Here is a 17,155-nt window from a genome sequence, read left to right on the forward strand (position 1 = left end):
GGGTATCGGTTCCCCTCCTTCCACAGCCCCACGTGGAGGTGACAGCCGGCCTTTTAGAGACACAGGAACTGAGTCCCAGAGACATCAGGAAACAGACGAAGAGCTGGGGGACGGCTGAGCAGGACCCGAAGTCCACGGTCTCTCGCTCACCTCTGGAGCCAGAGGCGTCCAGCTCTGGCTCACGCCTGCCCTCGCCACACTCCACGTCTCCCGGGTAGAGGGCAGCACGAGGCCTCCACCTGTGGGGTCCGGGCTCCGGCTCCACCCCACCTGCTTACTTGCTTGCTTTTTTTTTTTTTTTTAAATAAATTTATTTATTTATTTATTTATTTATTTTTGGCTGCCTTGGGTCTTCGTTGCTGCGTGCGGGCTTTCTTTAGTTGTGGCGAGTGGGGGCTACTCTTTGTTGTGGTGCACGGGCTTCTCATTGTCGTGGCTTCTCTTGTTAGGGAGCATAGGCTCTAGGCACATGGGCTCAGTAGTTGTGGCTCGCGGGCTCTAGAGCGCAGGCTCAGTAGTTGTGGTGCACGGGCTTAGTTGCTCCGCGGCATGTGGGATCTTCCTGGACCAGGGCTCGAACTTGTGTCCCCTGCATTGGCAGGTGGATTCTTAACCACTGCGCCGCCAGGGAAGCCCTACCTGCTTTCTTAGCTTGACCTCAGCCACACTCGGACTGACCAGTACTTGGTCCTCATAGAATTGTAGTTTGTATTTTTACACGAGAGTCCCCCCTTTCCCCTTCCGTAGAGATGTATAGGTATATGTATAGATGGATGGATGGATGGACAAGTCGGGCAGAGATCTATAAACGGCAGGCTATGTGTGTGGCCTCCTGTCTATTTCCTCCCTCCGCGGTCCTGGGGTGGGCGAGGGGTGGTGAGGAGGGGCACAGGGGTCTCAGAAGGGGCTGGAGGGAGGGTAGATGGGCACAGCACACCTGAGCCTGAGCCTGCCTGGCTCCACTGGGCCATGTGTGCTCAGAATTCTTTATTAAAGGACCAGGAAGGGGTCAGCAGGGTCCACAGGACCCACCCTGGAATGAGCGGTCAGCTCCCATCAGATATCACAGGCGCCGGGCTAAAGACCCCAGAGCCTGCACCTAGGCTGCAGGGTTTCCTTGAGATCTGCAGGGCTAGCAGAGGCTGGCCTCGCAGGCCGTGGAAGGAGGGAGGCCGGCTCCCTGAATGCTTCCCGATCCTGGAGGCGCTGGCAGCTGCCCCACAGTCTCCTGCCACTGGGAGGCCCCGGCAGTTACTGAGTCAGCAGTCACCCGTGTGCAGATGTTCAGCTGGGCCTGGAGACCCGAGCATGGGGCCAGCGGCTGGACATGAGCGGGGATGCTTTGGTCCTGGGGCCTGTGCTGCGACCCTGAGCAGAAATAAGAAAATGACATGAAGACAGTGCAGATGGTCCTCTTCTCGGTTGCGGACAAGACGAGGGCCGGGGAGGGGACCGAAAGCGAGCTCCCCTCTGCACCCCGCCTTGTGCCTCCCGTGTCCTCCCGCCAGGCTGCGTTTCTCTGCTGCCACGTCCACGCGGCTCTAGTGGTCACACTGCACATGGGTGCCAGCCGCACGCCCACTGCTCCCGGAGCACATCACATGCACCAGTCTCTTGGGCTGGGGGACTAAAACGGGCCTTTTCTTCTGGGAATATACTTGAAAAGTACAGGTAGGCCTCTCATGGAATTACCATGGATGTTAATCCTGTTGAGTTGTGGGTGCTTTGAGAAACTATTCAAAGACAGAGATCCTCCCTCTGTAAAAATGTACTTACGTGCAAAACTTTGTATACGTTTCAGGTTGTTCACAGTTGTGTAGGAAATAGGGCCACAGTCTCTGAATTTACAGTAAGACTTGATATTTACTAAGAACTGCATCTCAGGGGCAAGGGCATTGCTTGCCAGCCAGCAGCTGGGCAACATCTTCTCCCCGGTCCTACCGTATTTCCCATCACTGGTTTCCGTTATATCCAAGGGTAAGCCAAAACTTCCTGCAAGAATTGCACGTGGTCAGCAGAGGAGGAGGAGACATCGGGTTCTGCGATGGACTCACCAGAAGGTCCTCTCAGACTTCTAACAGACCTTAAGGTCAGGCTGGCAGGACACATTCAACATGGACTCAACCCACCAACGGTGTTCAGGATTGTTAAACAGGAGGGACAGGTGAGCCCTCCAGGTGCCTAGGCTTTCTATCTGGAGGCAGCGTTCAGACTCCGAGAGCCTGGCCTTCGGGGAAGCTGAGACAGCCAGAATTTGCAAGGCCTGGTACCAGAGAGGAGGAGCCGCACGTGAGCCCCTGCGGATCTTGGTCGAGTGCTGCTTTGCCCGTCCGTGTGGGGAGCCTGGGAAGCCGCCCGAGAACTTCCAGGGAAGGAGCAGCCACTGAGGAGCCGTGTGGTGCGCGACCTCCAGGCTCACCTAGAGTTGGCCGAGTCATCGATTCCTCACAGCCAGAGCGGAGAGACCACTCTAACATACAGAGCCCTTCACGGACCTCAGAACAGCCACGGCTTGAACGCGGGGCTGGATTAGCCCCAGAGAAAAAGGCTACCCAAATGCGGTGTAAACGAGCTTAAAAACAAGCCTTAAAAGGATCTGGCTGATCCTTTCCTGCAGAACTGAGGGTGCAGTACTCTTGAAAGGAAGACAACTAAACTCAGACACAATGTAGTAAAATTCTTCGTGTCCAGGATCTAGTCAAAACTAATAGATGATTCACTTGGCATGAGAATGTGACCTGTAACAAGAGAAAAGTCATAGTAACAAATCCAGGTGTGATGGAAGTGGCAAGCAAGGACATTAAAAGAGTTATTAAAAAAAAAAAGAGTTATTAAAATGCTCTGTGTGCTCGAAGAAGTAGAGAGAAAACATTAAGACAGAGAAATGGAAGATATAAAAAGGAAGGAAATTGAACAAAATATCTCTGGAACAAGTGTCCCATGCAGAAGAATTCCAAATTATTTCTGTTGACTCCCTTCAAAGAGGTAACACATAATTCCCACCCTTCAGTGTTGGCTGCACACAGACTTCCTTCTGAGGAGTACAGGAGCGGGTGGGGGGAGAGACTGTACAGTGGAGATGCCTGACAGACAGGCCTCCGCCAGCAGTGATGAGTCACGTTGACGGGTGTGCCCTGACGTGCTGTGATGGGCAGGGCAAGCCACCTCTGTGGTCTTCCTCTCCAAAAACTTATGTAACCCCAACTCATCATGAGGGAAAAACATCCGACGAATCCAAGTTGAGCAACATTCTACACAATACCAGCCTAGTCCTCCTCAGAACTGTCAAGGGCATCAGAAACCAGGAAAGTCTGAGACTGTCAAGAATGACGTAAGAAGACGAGAATGTAATGTCTCGGATGATGTCCCGGAATAGAAAGACATTAGGTAAAAACTAAGGAAATCTGAACAAAATGGGGACTTTGGTTAAAAATAAACTATCAGTATATTGATTCGTTACTTGTGGCCTATGCACTAATGCAGGGTGTTAATAATAGGGAAACTGGGCGTGGGATATGTGGGAACTCTGTACTGTCTAGCTTTTCTGTAAATCTAACTTTCTAAAATTTAAAGCTTGTTTTTATAAGTCACTGGAGGGGATTAAACAGCAGATTAGAAACTGCAGAAGAAAAGATCACCGAACACTAGACTAGCAAAAGAAACTATGCAGTGATCACAGAGAGGAAAAAAAGACTGAAAAAAGTGAGCAGAGCCTTACGGGGATAATGTCACGTGGTCTGACACACAATTTAAGTTCCAGAGTAAAGGAGGGAGGAGAATTTTAGAAATACTGGTTGAAATTTTCCCCAGTTTTTTTTTTTCTTTGAAAGCTGTAAACCCACAGATCCAAGAATTTCAGTGATTCCCAAGGAGGATAAAGCACAAAAAAAAATGATAACCAATGCACATCACAATCAAATTGCTGAAAGCAAGTGGTGAAGAGAAAATCTTAAAAGCAGCCAGAAAAAGAAAGGAAATTGCACACGGAAGAATAGGATAAGAATGAGACTGACTTCTGATCAGAGACAGCATGAGGCCTGGGACTGGAAGGGGCCCTGTAGGTGGAAGTCTGGTCAACACTCAAGACCTAGTGTAACTCACCACATCAACAGAACGGGGAAGAAAAGCCACATGATCTTCTCAACAGAGGCAGAAGCATTTGACAAAATTCAATATCCATTTCATGATAAAAACTCAGCAAGGGACTTCCCTGAGTGGCGCAGTGGTTAAGAATTCACCTGCCAGTGCAGGGGACACGGGTTCGATCCCTGGTCTGGGAAGATCCCACATGCTGCGGAGCAACTAAGTCCGTGCGCCACAACTACTGAGCCTGCGTTCTAGAGCCCGCAAGCCACAACTACTGAAGCCCGTGCGCCTAGAGCCTGTGCTCCGCAACAAGAGAAGCCACCACAATGAGAAGCCCACGCAGCGCAACGAAGAGTAGCCCTCACTCGCCACAACTAGAGAAAGCCTGTGTGCAGCAACGAAGACCCAACACAGCCCAAAATAAATAAATAAATAAATAAATAAATAAAATTTTTTAAAAAGCTCAGCAAACTAGGAAGGGAAATTCGTCAATCTCATAAAAAGCTTCTACCAAAAAAACCCTACTGCTAACATTATACTTAATGGTGAAAAACTGAATACTTTCCCCCAAGACTGGAAAAGAAGGCAAGGATGTCTGCTCTTACTGCTTTTCCTTAATATCTATTGGATGCCCTGGTCAGGCAATATGGCAAATACATAAATAAAGGACATCAAGATTGAAATGCAAGAAATAAAACTCTCTATTCATAGAAAACATTATTGTTTACTTAGCAAATCCCAAAGAATCTACAGAAAAGTTATTAGAACTAATGAATGAGTTTAGTGAGGTCACAGGATTCAAGGCCAATATACAGAAATGGAATATATTTCTATGTACTAGTAACAAACTGTTGAAAATGGAAATATTTACAGTGCTACAAAAACCACAGAACACTTACTGGTTGTATTATCTATGGCTGTGTAACCAGTCACCTCCAAACTAACTGCCTAAAACAACAAACCTTTGTTACCTCCCAGTGTCTGAGAGCCGTGAGCTGGCTGCCTCAGGATCTCTTGTGAGGGTGCAGCCATCTCAAGACTCAGCTGGGGGGACTTTCTTGGTGGTCCAGTGCTTAAGACTTCGCCTTCCAATGCAGGGGGTGCGGGTTCGATCCCTGGTCAGGGAGCCAAGGTCCCACATGCCTCTCAGCCAAAAAACCAAAAGATGAAACAGAATTAATACTGTAACAAATTCAGTGAAGACCTTGAAAGTGGTCCACATCAAAAAAATCTTTAAAAAAAAAAAGACTCAGCTGGGTGCTGGCAGCCTCAGTTCCTCACCATGTGGACCTCTCCTTAGGGCTGCTTTCAGCATGTCACCTTGCCTCTCCCAGGGCAAGCGATCTGAGAGAGCAAGAGCCCAAGGTGGGCTTGTAATGTGTTCTCAAATACCATCATGTCTGTTGGATGCTGTTGGTCATAGAGAACATTCCTGGTAGATCATGGAAGGGGACAGCACAAGCTGTGAACTCCTGGAGGTGGAGAGATCCTCGGAGGCCATCTGTAGGCTAGTTATCATGGGGTAAATCTTGCAAAATGTGTGTGTGTGTGTGTGTGTATATATATATATATATATATATATATATATATATATATATATATATATATACATACATACATACACACACACATACACACACAAACACATATATGTACGTGTATAATTTATTCATTGAAAACTATAAAACATGGCTGAGAAAAAGACGTAAGTAGGTCCCACACAATCCCAGTGAAATCCAAGCAGAAATTTTTGTGTGCACTAACCTTCAGTTTATATGAAAAAGCAAAGGACAGAGAATAGTCAAACTTTTTTTTTTTTTTTTTTTTAAGGAGAACAAAGTTAGAAGACTCACACTATCCAATATCAAGACATACTGAAAAGCTATAATAATCAGTACTGAGTGATATTGGCATAACTATAAACATACAAATAAGTGGAACAGACTAGAGAGTCCAGAAGTAGGCCCACCCATTCAAGGTTATTTGATTTTTGACAAAGATGCCATTGTAATTCAATAGAGGAAGAACTGTCTTTTCAACAAATGGCGCTGGAATAATTGGACTTCCACAAGCACAAATGTGAGCCTGTCCTGTGCTTAATACTGTATACAAAAATTAAACATAGATTGAAATATAAGAGCTAAAACTATATAACTTCTAGAAGGAAAAAACCCGGACACAAATGTTCATAGCACTTATTTATAATAGCCAAAAACAGGACACAACCCAAATGTCCATTAACTGGTGAGTGGAAGACAAACTGTGGGACATCCCTACAATGGAATACTACTCAGCATTTAAAAGGAACAAACAGCTTACCCTTGCAACACTATGGCTGCATCTCAAAGGCATTATGCTAAGTGAAAGACTACATACAAACACAAAAGGCTACATACCCTGTGATTCCATTTATATGACATTCCAGAAAAGGCAAAATTATGGGGACAAAAGATCAGTGGTTGCCTGGGGATGAGGGAGGGGGTTGACTGCAAAGGGACGTAGGGGTGATTTGGGGGGTAGATGGAAATGTTCTCTATTCCTCGCTTGTGCGAGTAAACAGCTGTGTGTCAGAAATGGAGAGCTGTTCATTTAAAATGGTAAACTGTACATCGATTATAGCTTCCTTTTCAGAGATATGGAGGTACGTCCCAGACGGCCAGCCATGTGGAGACACCCAATCAGTCAGCAAGGGTAGAGCTCAGCAAGCAGTCTGGCGTGGGGTGAGACAGGATGTGCTTGAGGTCGTGTGGGTGAATGGTAGATGCCACGTGGGGAGACTGAGGCACAGTGGCAGCCTGCAGATGCCACCATCAAGACTCGCAAGAGTGCAGCCTCCAGAGGAGCCCTGTTTTCTTCCCTCATTTTCCATCTGACAGGATATCCATCTCCTGTGCCATAGGCATTCCCCAGCAGCCCACCAAACTCTTCCTGTCTGAAAATGTGTGAGATCCACATAAAGCAGTGCTAAAAGGGAAATAAGAATGGCTTCTGAGCTTCCACATTAAAGTAAAAAAGAGCAAACTAAGCCCAAAGCAAGCAGAAGGAAAGAAATAATAAAGACAACAAAAATCAATGAAATTGAAAACAGTAAAACATGATAAATGAATTCAAAAGCTGAATGTTTCAAAAGATTGAGATCGGTAACTTGTGGAATGACTGACAGAAGAAAAAAGGTAAATTATTAATATCAGGAATCACGGAGGATATATCACTACAGATGCCACAGGTGGCAAGAGGATAATAAGGAAGTACTACAAACAACTCTATTCATGTAAAGTTGATAAAATGGACCAATTCCTTGAAAAGCACAAACGGCCAAAACTCACCCAAGGTGAAACATAACTATTAGTGGTCCTGAGTCTATTAAAGAAATAGAATTCCTAGTCATAAACCTTCCTAAAAAGAGATTTTCAGGCCCAAATGATTAGACAAAAACAGTCCAAGAAAATTACAGACCAATATCCTTCATAATGTCTTCTATAAAATTTTAGCAAATCAAATTTGGCAGTACATAAAAAGAATAATGTCACAACAAATGGGATTTATCCCAGGAATGCAAGGATGGTTCAAGATTTTTAAATCAATATAATCCACCATGTTAACAATCTAAAGAAGAAGAACCACATGATCATATTATTTGATTCAGAAAAAGCATTTGACAAAATTTGATGTTCGTGATATTAAAAAAAAAAAAAAATCCTTCCAGAAACTAGGAAAACTAGGGCTAGCAGGGACCTTCCTCAGCTTGATACAAAAGGATCTTTAAAAAAAAACAACACACACACAAAAAAATCCTACACCTAATATCATACATAATGGTAAGACACTGAATGCTTTGCTCATAAGATCAGAACAAAGCACAAAGTCTGTTTTCACCAGTTCTAGCTAATAGTGTACTGGAAGTCCTACCCAGTACATTAAGACAAGAAAAAGAAATTAAAGGCTAACTGGGGTGAGGGTAATTGAAGCCCCAGTATTCTCAGCCTGCCATGCCTGGGGTAGAGCCTCCATTCTATAGGTGGGGGCAAAATGGAGAAGAGGACCCTCAACCTCTTGGCTGCAATCACCAGGAATTTAGCCTCTTCACCTTCAAGTTGGACAAGATGAGAAATGCTGGTGGCCTGCCCCTCAGTAAGATACAGAAAGCCTTGGTTGTAAACTGAGGGGAGACGAATCCCCACCTCTAGGCCATAGCCTCCCAGAGTGTCATATCAATCCAGGTGAACTGGTGTGAGGAGGACGGAATAAGTTATGGCTAAAATGTTACAGACTCACCGTTCATACTTAGTTTTAGGTTTTCTTGAATAAATGTCTCTTCATTTGTTATATGCCTTTAGGACAATTTCCAGAGACTTTAGATGACTTAAATAAGCTTCGTTTTTTTCTTCTTGGAGTGGTTCGCTGGATCTCCTTAGCTGCCTTCACAGACAGAGAAACCTTGCCTTTATCTTCAAAGGATAGTTTTGCTGGATATAGAATTCTTGGCTGACAGGTTTTTTTTCTTTCAGCACTTTTGGTATGTCGTCCCACTGGCTTCTGGCCTGCATGGTTTCTGATGACAAATTAGCTGTTATTAGGGATTCCTTGTACATGATGGGTCTATTCTCTCTTACTGCTTTCAAGATTCTTCCTTGGTCTTTTGCTTTCTTCAGTTTGATTATGGATATCTAGATGTGAATCTCTTTGAGTTTATCCTTGGAATTTGTTTAGCTTCTTGGATATTTTTCATCAAATTTGGGAAGTTTTCTGCCATTATTTCTTCAGATATTCTTTCTGTCCCTTTCTCTCCTCTCCTTTATGCGTATGTTGGTCTTTGGTGGTGTACCACATTGTCTCTGAGGCCTGTTCACTTTCTTCATTCTTTTCTCTTTCTGTCTCTCAGCCTAGGTAATCTCAGTTGAATATCTTCCTTCACGTTTGCTGATTCTTTCTTATTCCTGCTTGGATCTGCTCTTGAGCCCTCTAGTGAATTTTAAATCTGAGTTGTTACACTTTTCAACTCCAGGATTTTTTTTTGTGCATATTTATAACTTCTATTTTTATTGTTATTCTTTGTTCTAAGAAATATCATTCTTATGCTTTCCTTTATTTCTTTAGATGCCATTTTGTTTTGTTCTTCGAACATATTTCAAATACCTGATTTTAAAGTCTTTGTCTAGTAAGTCCAACATCTGAGCTTCCTTAGGGACAGTTTCTTTCGGTTGCTTTTTTCCCATGTATGGGTCATACCTTGTTTCTTTGCATGTTTTGTAATTTTTTGTTGAATGTTGGACTTTCCATTAATATAATTTGGCATGTGTTAAACTCAGTATCAGATTTTCTCCGCTCGCCAGGATTTGTCGCTGTTTTCTTGTCGTTGCTGTTTGTTTAGTGACTTTTCTGAACTAATTCTGGGCAGTTTGTGTTCTTTGTTGTGTGTGGTCACTGAGTTCTCTGCCCAGTTAGCTCATTGGTCAGGGAGTAAAGGGAGCAGGAATGTCCTTCAATGCCTGGAGACAATAACCCTCCCAGCCTCTGCAGGGGACTCTGTATGTGCTGGGCATGCCTTCACCTCCCAGCCAGGTAGTTGACACCTTGACTTTCTCCTCCACTTCCTGCTTATGCAGAGCCTCAGTCAGCCAGAGGTGAGAGGGCCTTCTCAGGTCTCTCTCAGGTGTGCACACAGCTCTACATGTGCATGTGACTTCTAGATCCCCTGGAATATTTTAGAGCTTTTCAAAGCTCCTCTTGATATCTCATTCCCCAGCTCTTCCTTTTAAGTTTTCTGGTTAGCTTGTTTTTCCCTGTCTGTTGTCCACTTCTTAGGCAGCCACAAGTTTTAAATTGCCTCTAGATGTTTTCAACAAACATCCCTAGGGAAAGGCTTTTTATACTAAGAGAGCTTCCAGTCAAATCAAACAAAAACAGCCTTGCAAGTGGAACCTTCCAGGGAGTTGCCATACAGGCCTTGAAGGAGCCCCAGCCCCATTCTCACCCTGTGGCTGCCGGAATGCTGGCTCCCCCACGATTTCAGCTGTTGGTTTTCACAGCTACGGGAAAGGAGGTGGGAACAGGGCGAGTTTGAATGCCACAGCTCACTGATCTTACTGAGATTCAACCATTTCTTGAATAAATTCTCCCCATGTTGCTGCAGTCCTTTGGGTGAGTTTCAGGGTTCTGAAGAAGTTGACTAAACATTTTTTGCTAGTTTTCTTATTGCTTCTTTGGAGGAAAAAAGCTTTAGAGGTCTCTCTTCCACCATTTCTCCTCACCTCACACTTACATCTGTTTATTGTCATGTCTATGTCTGTGTTGAGAAGCATTGCTGCGTCCTGGTCACTGCCATGGGGATCTTCCGGCTCTTCCCTGTCCCTCGTCCCAGGGGAGGACTGCGCCCGCCCCCAGGCCCTGCCAGCACAGAGGGCTGCCTTGTCGCCCTCCCAGTAGCTTTTGGACTGAGGTCAGGAAAGAAATGGAAGAGCAGCGTAGCAGTTTTTTCATCTCTGTTTTTTGTCTCTGTTGCCAAAAGAAAAACAAAGCTGCGTTTCTGAACGTGACTGTGTTGTTTTCCTCCAGAGAAACTGAAATCAGGTTCCTGTCTTCTTGGCTGCCTCCGTTTGGGGTCTTGGCTGTTCTTAGGGGAAATTTGCTGATTAAAGCTAGCACGAGGCCCCCTGAGGGAGGGGCCTGCAGTGCTCTGAGGTGCTTCCTGAACGGCCCTCTGCAGCCTGGGTGAGCGGGCCTCGGCAAGGGTGCTGGGTCCCAGGGCGACCTCCACCCTGGGTGGGGGCACAGCCCCTGCACGGAGGCGGCTGCATGACCCCTGCGTCTCCTGGCAGAGTGGGAACAGCTTCCACGTGCTGGACCAGGGCCAGTTCGCCAAGGAGGTGCTGCCCAAGTACTTCAAGCACAGCAACATGGCCAGCTTTGTGCGGCAGCTCAACATGTGTGAGTGCGCTGCCCCGGGGCCCCGCTCGCTGGCCTGGTGCAGCCCCCAGGCTCTGACCCCTGGGTAGCCCGGGGGCATGGCCCGGAGCCCGCGCACCTGCGGGGGGAGGGGGTGTCATGGGGGGTGTGGAGTCTCCCTGAGACCGAGACCACCCAGCCACCTCAGGCAGGGCTCCCAAGAGGGCAGTGCTGGGCATTTCCCCACTCCCCCAGCCTCCCTCATCCTCCAGCGGGGCGGTGGCCGTGCTGGAGTGAGGGGCTGGGTCCCCAGCCCTGAGGCAGCACTGCCCCCACCCCGTCGCACGCAGATGGCTTCCGGAAGGTGGTCCACATTGAGCAGGGCGGCCTGGTCAAGCCAGAGAGGGACGACACCGAGTTCCAGCACCCGTGCTTCTTGCGCGGCCAGGAGCAGCTCCTCGAGAACATCAAGAGGAAAGTGACCAGCGTGAGTAGCCATCCTCCCTCCCCCACGTCCTCGGACCTCCCTCCAGGCCGTCAGCAGGAGCGGCGCCCACTCCCTGCCCTGCTGGCCTGGCCTGGCTGCACCGAGCCCTCTTCCTGCTGGCAGCCCCTCCTCCATCAGCCACCACAGCGAAGGCCCCTCCAGACCGGCAGCCCCTTGGCCCTTTCTGCTGTATCCCACCCCCCCCCCCCAGGCCATCTCAGTGACTGCTCCCCTGGGGACCCAGGTGTCCACCCTGAGGAGCGAGGACATAAAGGTTCACCAGGACAGTGTCACCAAGCTGCTGACCGACGTGCAGCTGATGAAGGGGAAGCAGGAGAGCATGGACTCCAAGCTGCTGGCCATGAAGCAGTAGGTGCCGGGGCGCCGGGCAGGGGGGCTGCTGGGACCAGGAGGCCTCCTGGGGAGCGAGTGCAGGAGGGGGAGGGGGCGCCAGCGGAGGGCCTCTGCCCCCAGTCCTGCCCCGCAGGCTCCGAGACACATGCTTCAGGCCTTCCACTCTCCAGACAGGACTAGGTTCCGGCTTGCACAGCCTCCCACCCTGCCAGGTTGAACTCATTTCCAGAAGGTGGGGTGGGACCCGGTTCCCATGGCAGCAAGCAGAGCTGGGCCTGGAGCAGCGGCCACGCCCTCGAGCTCCTCACACAACCCCTGAGCGGGCGCCTGGCATCACTCAGCACGGGTGTCGCCTCTCAGGCCTGGGAAGCAGGAAGCACTTTTCGGTTCTTTCTGGAACCCCTGCCCCTGGGGCATGTGTGGCCACTGCAGAACCAGCTCTAGGCTCCCCCGAGCCTCACATGTTTCTGGCTCCCCAAGTTGCAAATTCAGCTGTTTGTCTGTCTCTCATGCTACCCGGATTGTGCTCCAAATGTTGGGGGAAAGGATGCTATATATTGGATTCCTTCAAACTCCATCACCCTCCTCGCCCAATGCCAATCATCATAATTGATCACAGAGAATGTGTAATAAGGCCTCTCTTCCTCAGCCAGGACCCCTGTGGAGGCTGGCTTAGGTCTCCTCCCATGTACTTGGGGCCCTGGGGACCTCAGGAACCCCAGCCCAGGGTGGCTGTCCATGTCTCGGTGTGGCCTCAAAGCCGCTCAGAGGCCGTCGTGCCCCCCAGACCATGGAGGTTGCTCCTGGGCCCCGACTACTCACATCAGGGCCCAGCAGAAGCCCCTGGCTGGGTGACACCTGGAGATGGGACCAGGCGAATGTGGCCTCCGGGACATGGACACCTCTCAGGGTGAAGCCAGGAGGGTCTCTCGCACGTCAACGGGACATGCCGGGGGCTGAGCAGGGCTGGCCCCCTGGAGCGGCAGACCGTGGGCTGCTCCGGTGGCCCTTTCTGCCCCTCGAGGCCACCTCTGATCCCCTAAAGGCACAGGACAACCCCCCATATGCCTCCCTGTGGCCTGAAAGCCGTACTGCCCCCTTCCCCTGGGCTCCCCTCCCATTCTCAGCCTCAGTCTAGGGAGAGACGGCCAAGGGTGGGGGCCGCCCTCAAGGCTCTGCCACCTCGACCGTGACCGAGAAGGCCCTGGGGGTCTCGGCCCAGATCCTGGGGCGCACCAGCCGGCCCTGCCCAGGTCTCCACCGCAGCCCCGCTGCCCCCGCACCTGGCACCCCCACGTGTCCTCCCCCCGCAGCGCAACAGCGTGAGGAGGGGCGGGGGCCCTGGCCTGGCCCCCAGACCGTCCCACAGCCTGTGCTCGGGTGGGGTGGGGATGGGCCGGCAGCTGGGCTTGTGGCGAGACGCAGTCCCCCACCGCCCCGCTCCTGCCCGGGTTGGGTGGAGTGTCCTGACGGCGCCTGGTCTGTCGCAGCGAGAACGAGGCCCTGTGGCGGGAGGTGGCCAGCCTGCGGCAGAAGCACGCCCAACAGCAGAAAGTCGTCAACAAGGTGCGACGCCAGCCGGCGGGGTGCGGGGTCCCTGTCCGCAGCCAGGCTGACCACCTCTCCCCCTGCAGCTCATCCAGTTCCTCATCTCGCTGGTGCAGTCGAACCGGATCCTGGGGGTGAAGAGAAAGATGTGAGGCGCTGGGCATGCCCACCTCCTGTTGGCTGCGTCCTGGGGGCCGCCGAGGCCGGGGACGCAGCTAACCTGCCCCTCCCCACAGCCCGCTGATGCTGAATGACGGCAGCTCTGCACATTCCATGCCCAAGTACGGCCGGCAGTACTCCCTGGAGCACATCCACGGCTCGGGGCCCTACTCGGTGAGCGGCCGGCGCCGCGGGGGGGCGGGGGGGCGATGCAGCGGCAGGCGCTGCATGTGGTCACCTCCCTCTGGTGGCAGGCTCCGTCCCCGGCCTATAGCGGCTCCAGCCTCTACCCCCCAGACGCTGTTGCCAGCTCCGGACCCATCATCTCCGACATCACCGAGCTGGCCCCCGGCAGCCCCTTGGCCTCCGCGGGCGGGAGCGTAGCTGAGAGGTGGGCCAGGCGCCTTCCCGGCAGGCGGGAGCGGGTGGGGCTGGCGGAGGCGCCTGCTGACACGTGCGCCCCCTGTGCAGGCCCCTGTCCAGCAGCCCCCTGGTTCGAGTCAAGGAGGAGCCCCCCAGCCCACCTCGGAGCCCCCAGGCAGAGGATGCCAGTCCCAGCCAGCCGTCCTCCATGGTGGAGACGCCCCTGTCCCCGACCGCCCTCATTGATTCCATCCTGCGGGAGAGCGAGCCTACGCCGGCCGCCTCGGCCCCGGCCCTCGCCGATGCCGGGGGCCGCCCCCCGTCGCCCCGGCCTGCCTCGGCCCCCGAGAAGTGCCTCAGCGTAGCCTGCCTGGACAAGTGAGTGCCGTCCGCTCACCCGCCGGCCGCTGGAAGCACGGCCGGGCCTCTGACGGGGGCCGTCTGCAGGGCTGGACACGGGCGGCCCTCAGGCCTGCGGCTTTGGGCTTGCTGGGCATGAGCTCTCAGACCTGGCCCTGAGCACAAAGCTCAGGGCTGGGGAGGGAGGGAGATGCCAACCAGGTGATCCCACAGCCCTTCCCCCGCAGGAGCCCAGGCGTGTGGCCAGGCCGCCCTCTCCTGCAGCAGGCTGCTGGGTCCCTGTGTCCGTCCTGTCGCCCCAGAGGTGGGCAGGCGAGGGTGGGGGCTGGGAGTCTGCCTGGCCCCCACCTGCAATCGGGGGGCTCTTGTCTTTCTATCTTGCAGTTTGGCTCGCGCTCCACAGATGTCTGGGGTCGCCCGCCTCTTTCCCTGCCCCTCCTCCTCTCTGCATGGCCGAGTCCCGCCAGGGTTAGCGCTCTCCCACCGGGGAGGGAGGAGGGCTCTGCGGAGCTCGGGCCCCTCCCCAGCCGCGGACCGGAGCCCAGCCCGGCTGGGAGCACTCAGCCCTGCCTGGTGAACGGGCACCCCGGGCCCTCTGCGGCAGGGACTGGCCCCCGGGCTCCGGGGCCCAAGCCGGCACCCCGAGTTGCTGACTGACAGAGGACGGCCCAGGTGCTGTGCTGACTGGCCTCCTCTAAGGAGAGGGCAGGGCGTTTTTGTTCGCAGCCGCCAGGCCCGGTCTCTTTCTTGGCAGGCACAGGGGAGAGGCTGGCCCACCCAACGCCAAGCACGGCTCCTCTCCTCCTCCTGCAGTCTTCCGGTGCAAAGGCCTAAGCTTATCGAGCCTGAAAATCTGGGCCCCCGCCCCATTCTGAGCACTGAACTCCTCCTTGGCCCTCCTGCCATCTTGGCCCAGCCTAAAATGCTGCCAGAGGCCTTACGGGGCCTCACGGTGACCGGTGACGGCGGGGCCTGAGCCACTCCCCCCGGTGGCCAAGGATCCTGGCTCGCACACTGCCCCACCGGGCCCGGGCTGGCAGCGCAGAGGGGCCCTACCTTGGAGGGCCTCCCGTGAGCCCGAGCAGGGTGGGTGGTGGCCGAGGGGAGCCCTTCTCTGGCAGGTGGGCGTGAGCGCTGGCAGGAAGGCGCCTGGGTGGGGACGCCGGAGTGCCGCTTCACCCGATTGCCTCCCTCTGGCCAGGACCGAGCTCAGCGACCACCTGGATGCCATGGACTCGAACCTGGACAGCTTGCAGACCATGCTGACGAGCCACGGCTTCAGCGTGGACACCAGCACCCTGCTGGACGTGAGTCCTGGCCCCGCCCTGCCCTGCCCCGCCCGCCCCGCCCACAGGCACGGCCTGACTGCCCTCCCTTCCCTGCAGTTGTTCAGCCCTTCGGTGACAGTGCCTGACATGAGCCTGCCCGACCTTGACAGCAGCCTGGCCAGCGTGCGTAGGGTGTGGGGGTGGCGGGGTGGCGGGGGAGAGGATCCGGGAGCCCTCACCACGCTCCCTCCGCCCCAGCAGATCCAGGAGCTCCTCTCTCCCCAGGAGCCCCCCAGGCCTCTTGAAGCAGAGAGCAGCAGCCCTGACTCAGGTGAGCTGAGCCTGCCCGCCCCCGCCCCTGCCCCGTGCCCTCACGCCAGCACCCTGACCTGCTCGGTCCCCGCCCCCAGGGAAGCAGCTGGTGCACTACACGGCCCAGCCCCTGCTCCTGCTGGACCCGGGCTCCGTGGACGTTGGGGGCAGCGACCTGCCGGTGCTCTTCGAGCTGGGAGAGGGCTCCTACTTCTCCGAGGGAGATGACTACGCAGACGACCCCACCATCTCCCTGCTGACGGGCTCTGAGCCCCCCAAAGCCAAGGACCCCACTGTCTCCTAGAGGCCCCAGGAGGAGGGCCGGCCTGCGCCCCCCCCCAGTGCAGGGCTGGTCTCAGTAGTACCGGGCCGGCTGGGCGGGCATGGCCCCAATCAGCAGCGAGGGCCCAGCCCCACGAGCAGTGGCCTCGGACTGACCGGTACACGGGTGCTCATAGAAGTGTATTTTGGATTTTTACACGAGAGTCCCCCCTTTCCCCTTCTGTAGAGATATACAGGCATATACACGGACGGACGGACAGACGAGACAGAGATCTATAAACGACGGGCTGTGCGTGTGGCCTCCCTGTCTGTTTCCTCCCGCGGGGGTCCTGGGGTGGGCGGGGGGGTGGTGAGGAGGGGCACAGGGGTCTCAGAAGGGGCTGGAGGGAGGTAGATGGGCACAGCACGCCTGAGCCTGAGCCTGCCTGGCTCCACTGGGCCATGTGCACGCAGAAGTCTTTATTAAAGGACCGGGGAGGGGTCAGAGGGCCCCTAGGAACGCCACTGCCAGGTCTGCACCAGGTGGGACACAGGTGGGTGCGCCGTTGTGTATCTGCCCAGCAGAGCCACCTCTACTGTGCTCATATCACGAGGGGCCGGGCTGGCTTTGGCAAAAGGGAGGCGTGGGGTCTGGCAGAGGAGGGAGGGAGCGGGAGCACAGCACTGCCCCTGGGTCAGGCGGCCGCGGGTGAGCACGTGCACGCGCGTTACGGGGGGCAGGCCAGGGCAGCCCACCCGCTGTCCTGCCCCACCCGGCTCACGCGCTGCTTGCCATTCTCCCGGCAGCCGCCCAGGAGGCAGGGGGCAGGGAGATGCGGCCTGTAACCCCTTGGACTCAAAGGGCACCCCCAGGAGGCCTCCCTCTCCCAAAAACACCACCGTGACCCAGAGGCGGCGAGGACTTGGGGCTGAGCAGCTTCTGGCTGGGGCAGGGGCAGCGTGGCTCTGAGACCAGCGCCCAGTCACCTCCTCACACACCCACCTTGTTGGGCTGTGGCTGTACGTCAGGGCACACCTGGCCCGGCACAGCCTCGGGGTTCCACCAGAGGTG

The 17,155-nt window shown here is 53.7% G+C and overlaps 1 protein-coding gene across 4 annotated transcripts in view; it reads left to right on the plus strand.

Annotated features, from left to right (window-relative positions):
* Positions 1-16,396, plus strand: part of HSF1 (heat shock transcription factor 1) — a 19,315-nt gene extending 2,919 nt beyond the window's left edge. Inside the window, exons 2-14 of one of the 4 annotated variants that reach the window (XM_068526157.1) lie at positions 10,905-11,013; positions 11,322-11,458; positions 11,703-11,827; positions 13,303-13,378; positions 13,447-13,508; positions 13,597-13,693; positions 13,774-13,910; positions 13,991-14,260; positions 14,627-14,710; positions 15,444-15,549; positions 15,628-15,693; positions 15,772-15,841; positions 15,921-16,396. In XM_068526157.1, the coding sequence (XP_068382258.1) occupies positions 10,905-11,013; positions 11,322-11,458; positions 11,703-11,827; positions 13,303-13,378; positions 13,447-13,508; positions 13,597-13,693; positions 13,774-13,910; positions 13,991-14,260; positions 14,627-14,710; positions 15,444-15,549; positions 15,628-15,693; positions 15,772-15,841; positions 15,921-16,126 (1,545 nt within the window). In that variant the 3' untranslated portion in view covers positions 16,127-16,396. The remainder of the gene's footprint in view (positions 1-10,904; positions 11,014-11,321; positions 11,459-11,702; positions 11,828-13,302; positions 13,379-13,446; positions 13,509-13,596; positions 13,694-13,773; positions 13,911-13,990; positions 14,261-14,626; positions 14,711-15,443; positions 15,550-15,627; positions 15,694-15,771; positions 15,842-15,920) is intronic. The other 3 variants (XM_068526158.1, XM_068526159.1, XM_068526160.1) reach the window with 3 other exon arrangements.
* The last annotated feature ends 759 nt before the right edge of the window (positions 16,397-17,155 follow it).

The sequence above is a fragment of the Eschrichtius robustus genome, chromosome 17 (assembly GCF_028021215.1).
Source record: "Eschrichtius robustus isolate mEscRob2 chromosome 17, mEscRob2.pri, whole genome shotgun sequence".
Classification (NCBI taxonomy): Eukaryota; Metazoa; Chordata; class Mammalia; order Artiodactyla; family Eschrichtiidae; genus Eschrichtius; species Eschrichtius robustus.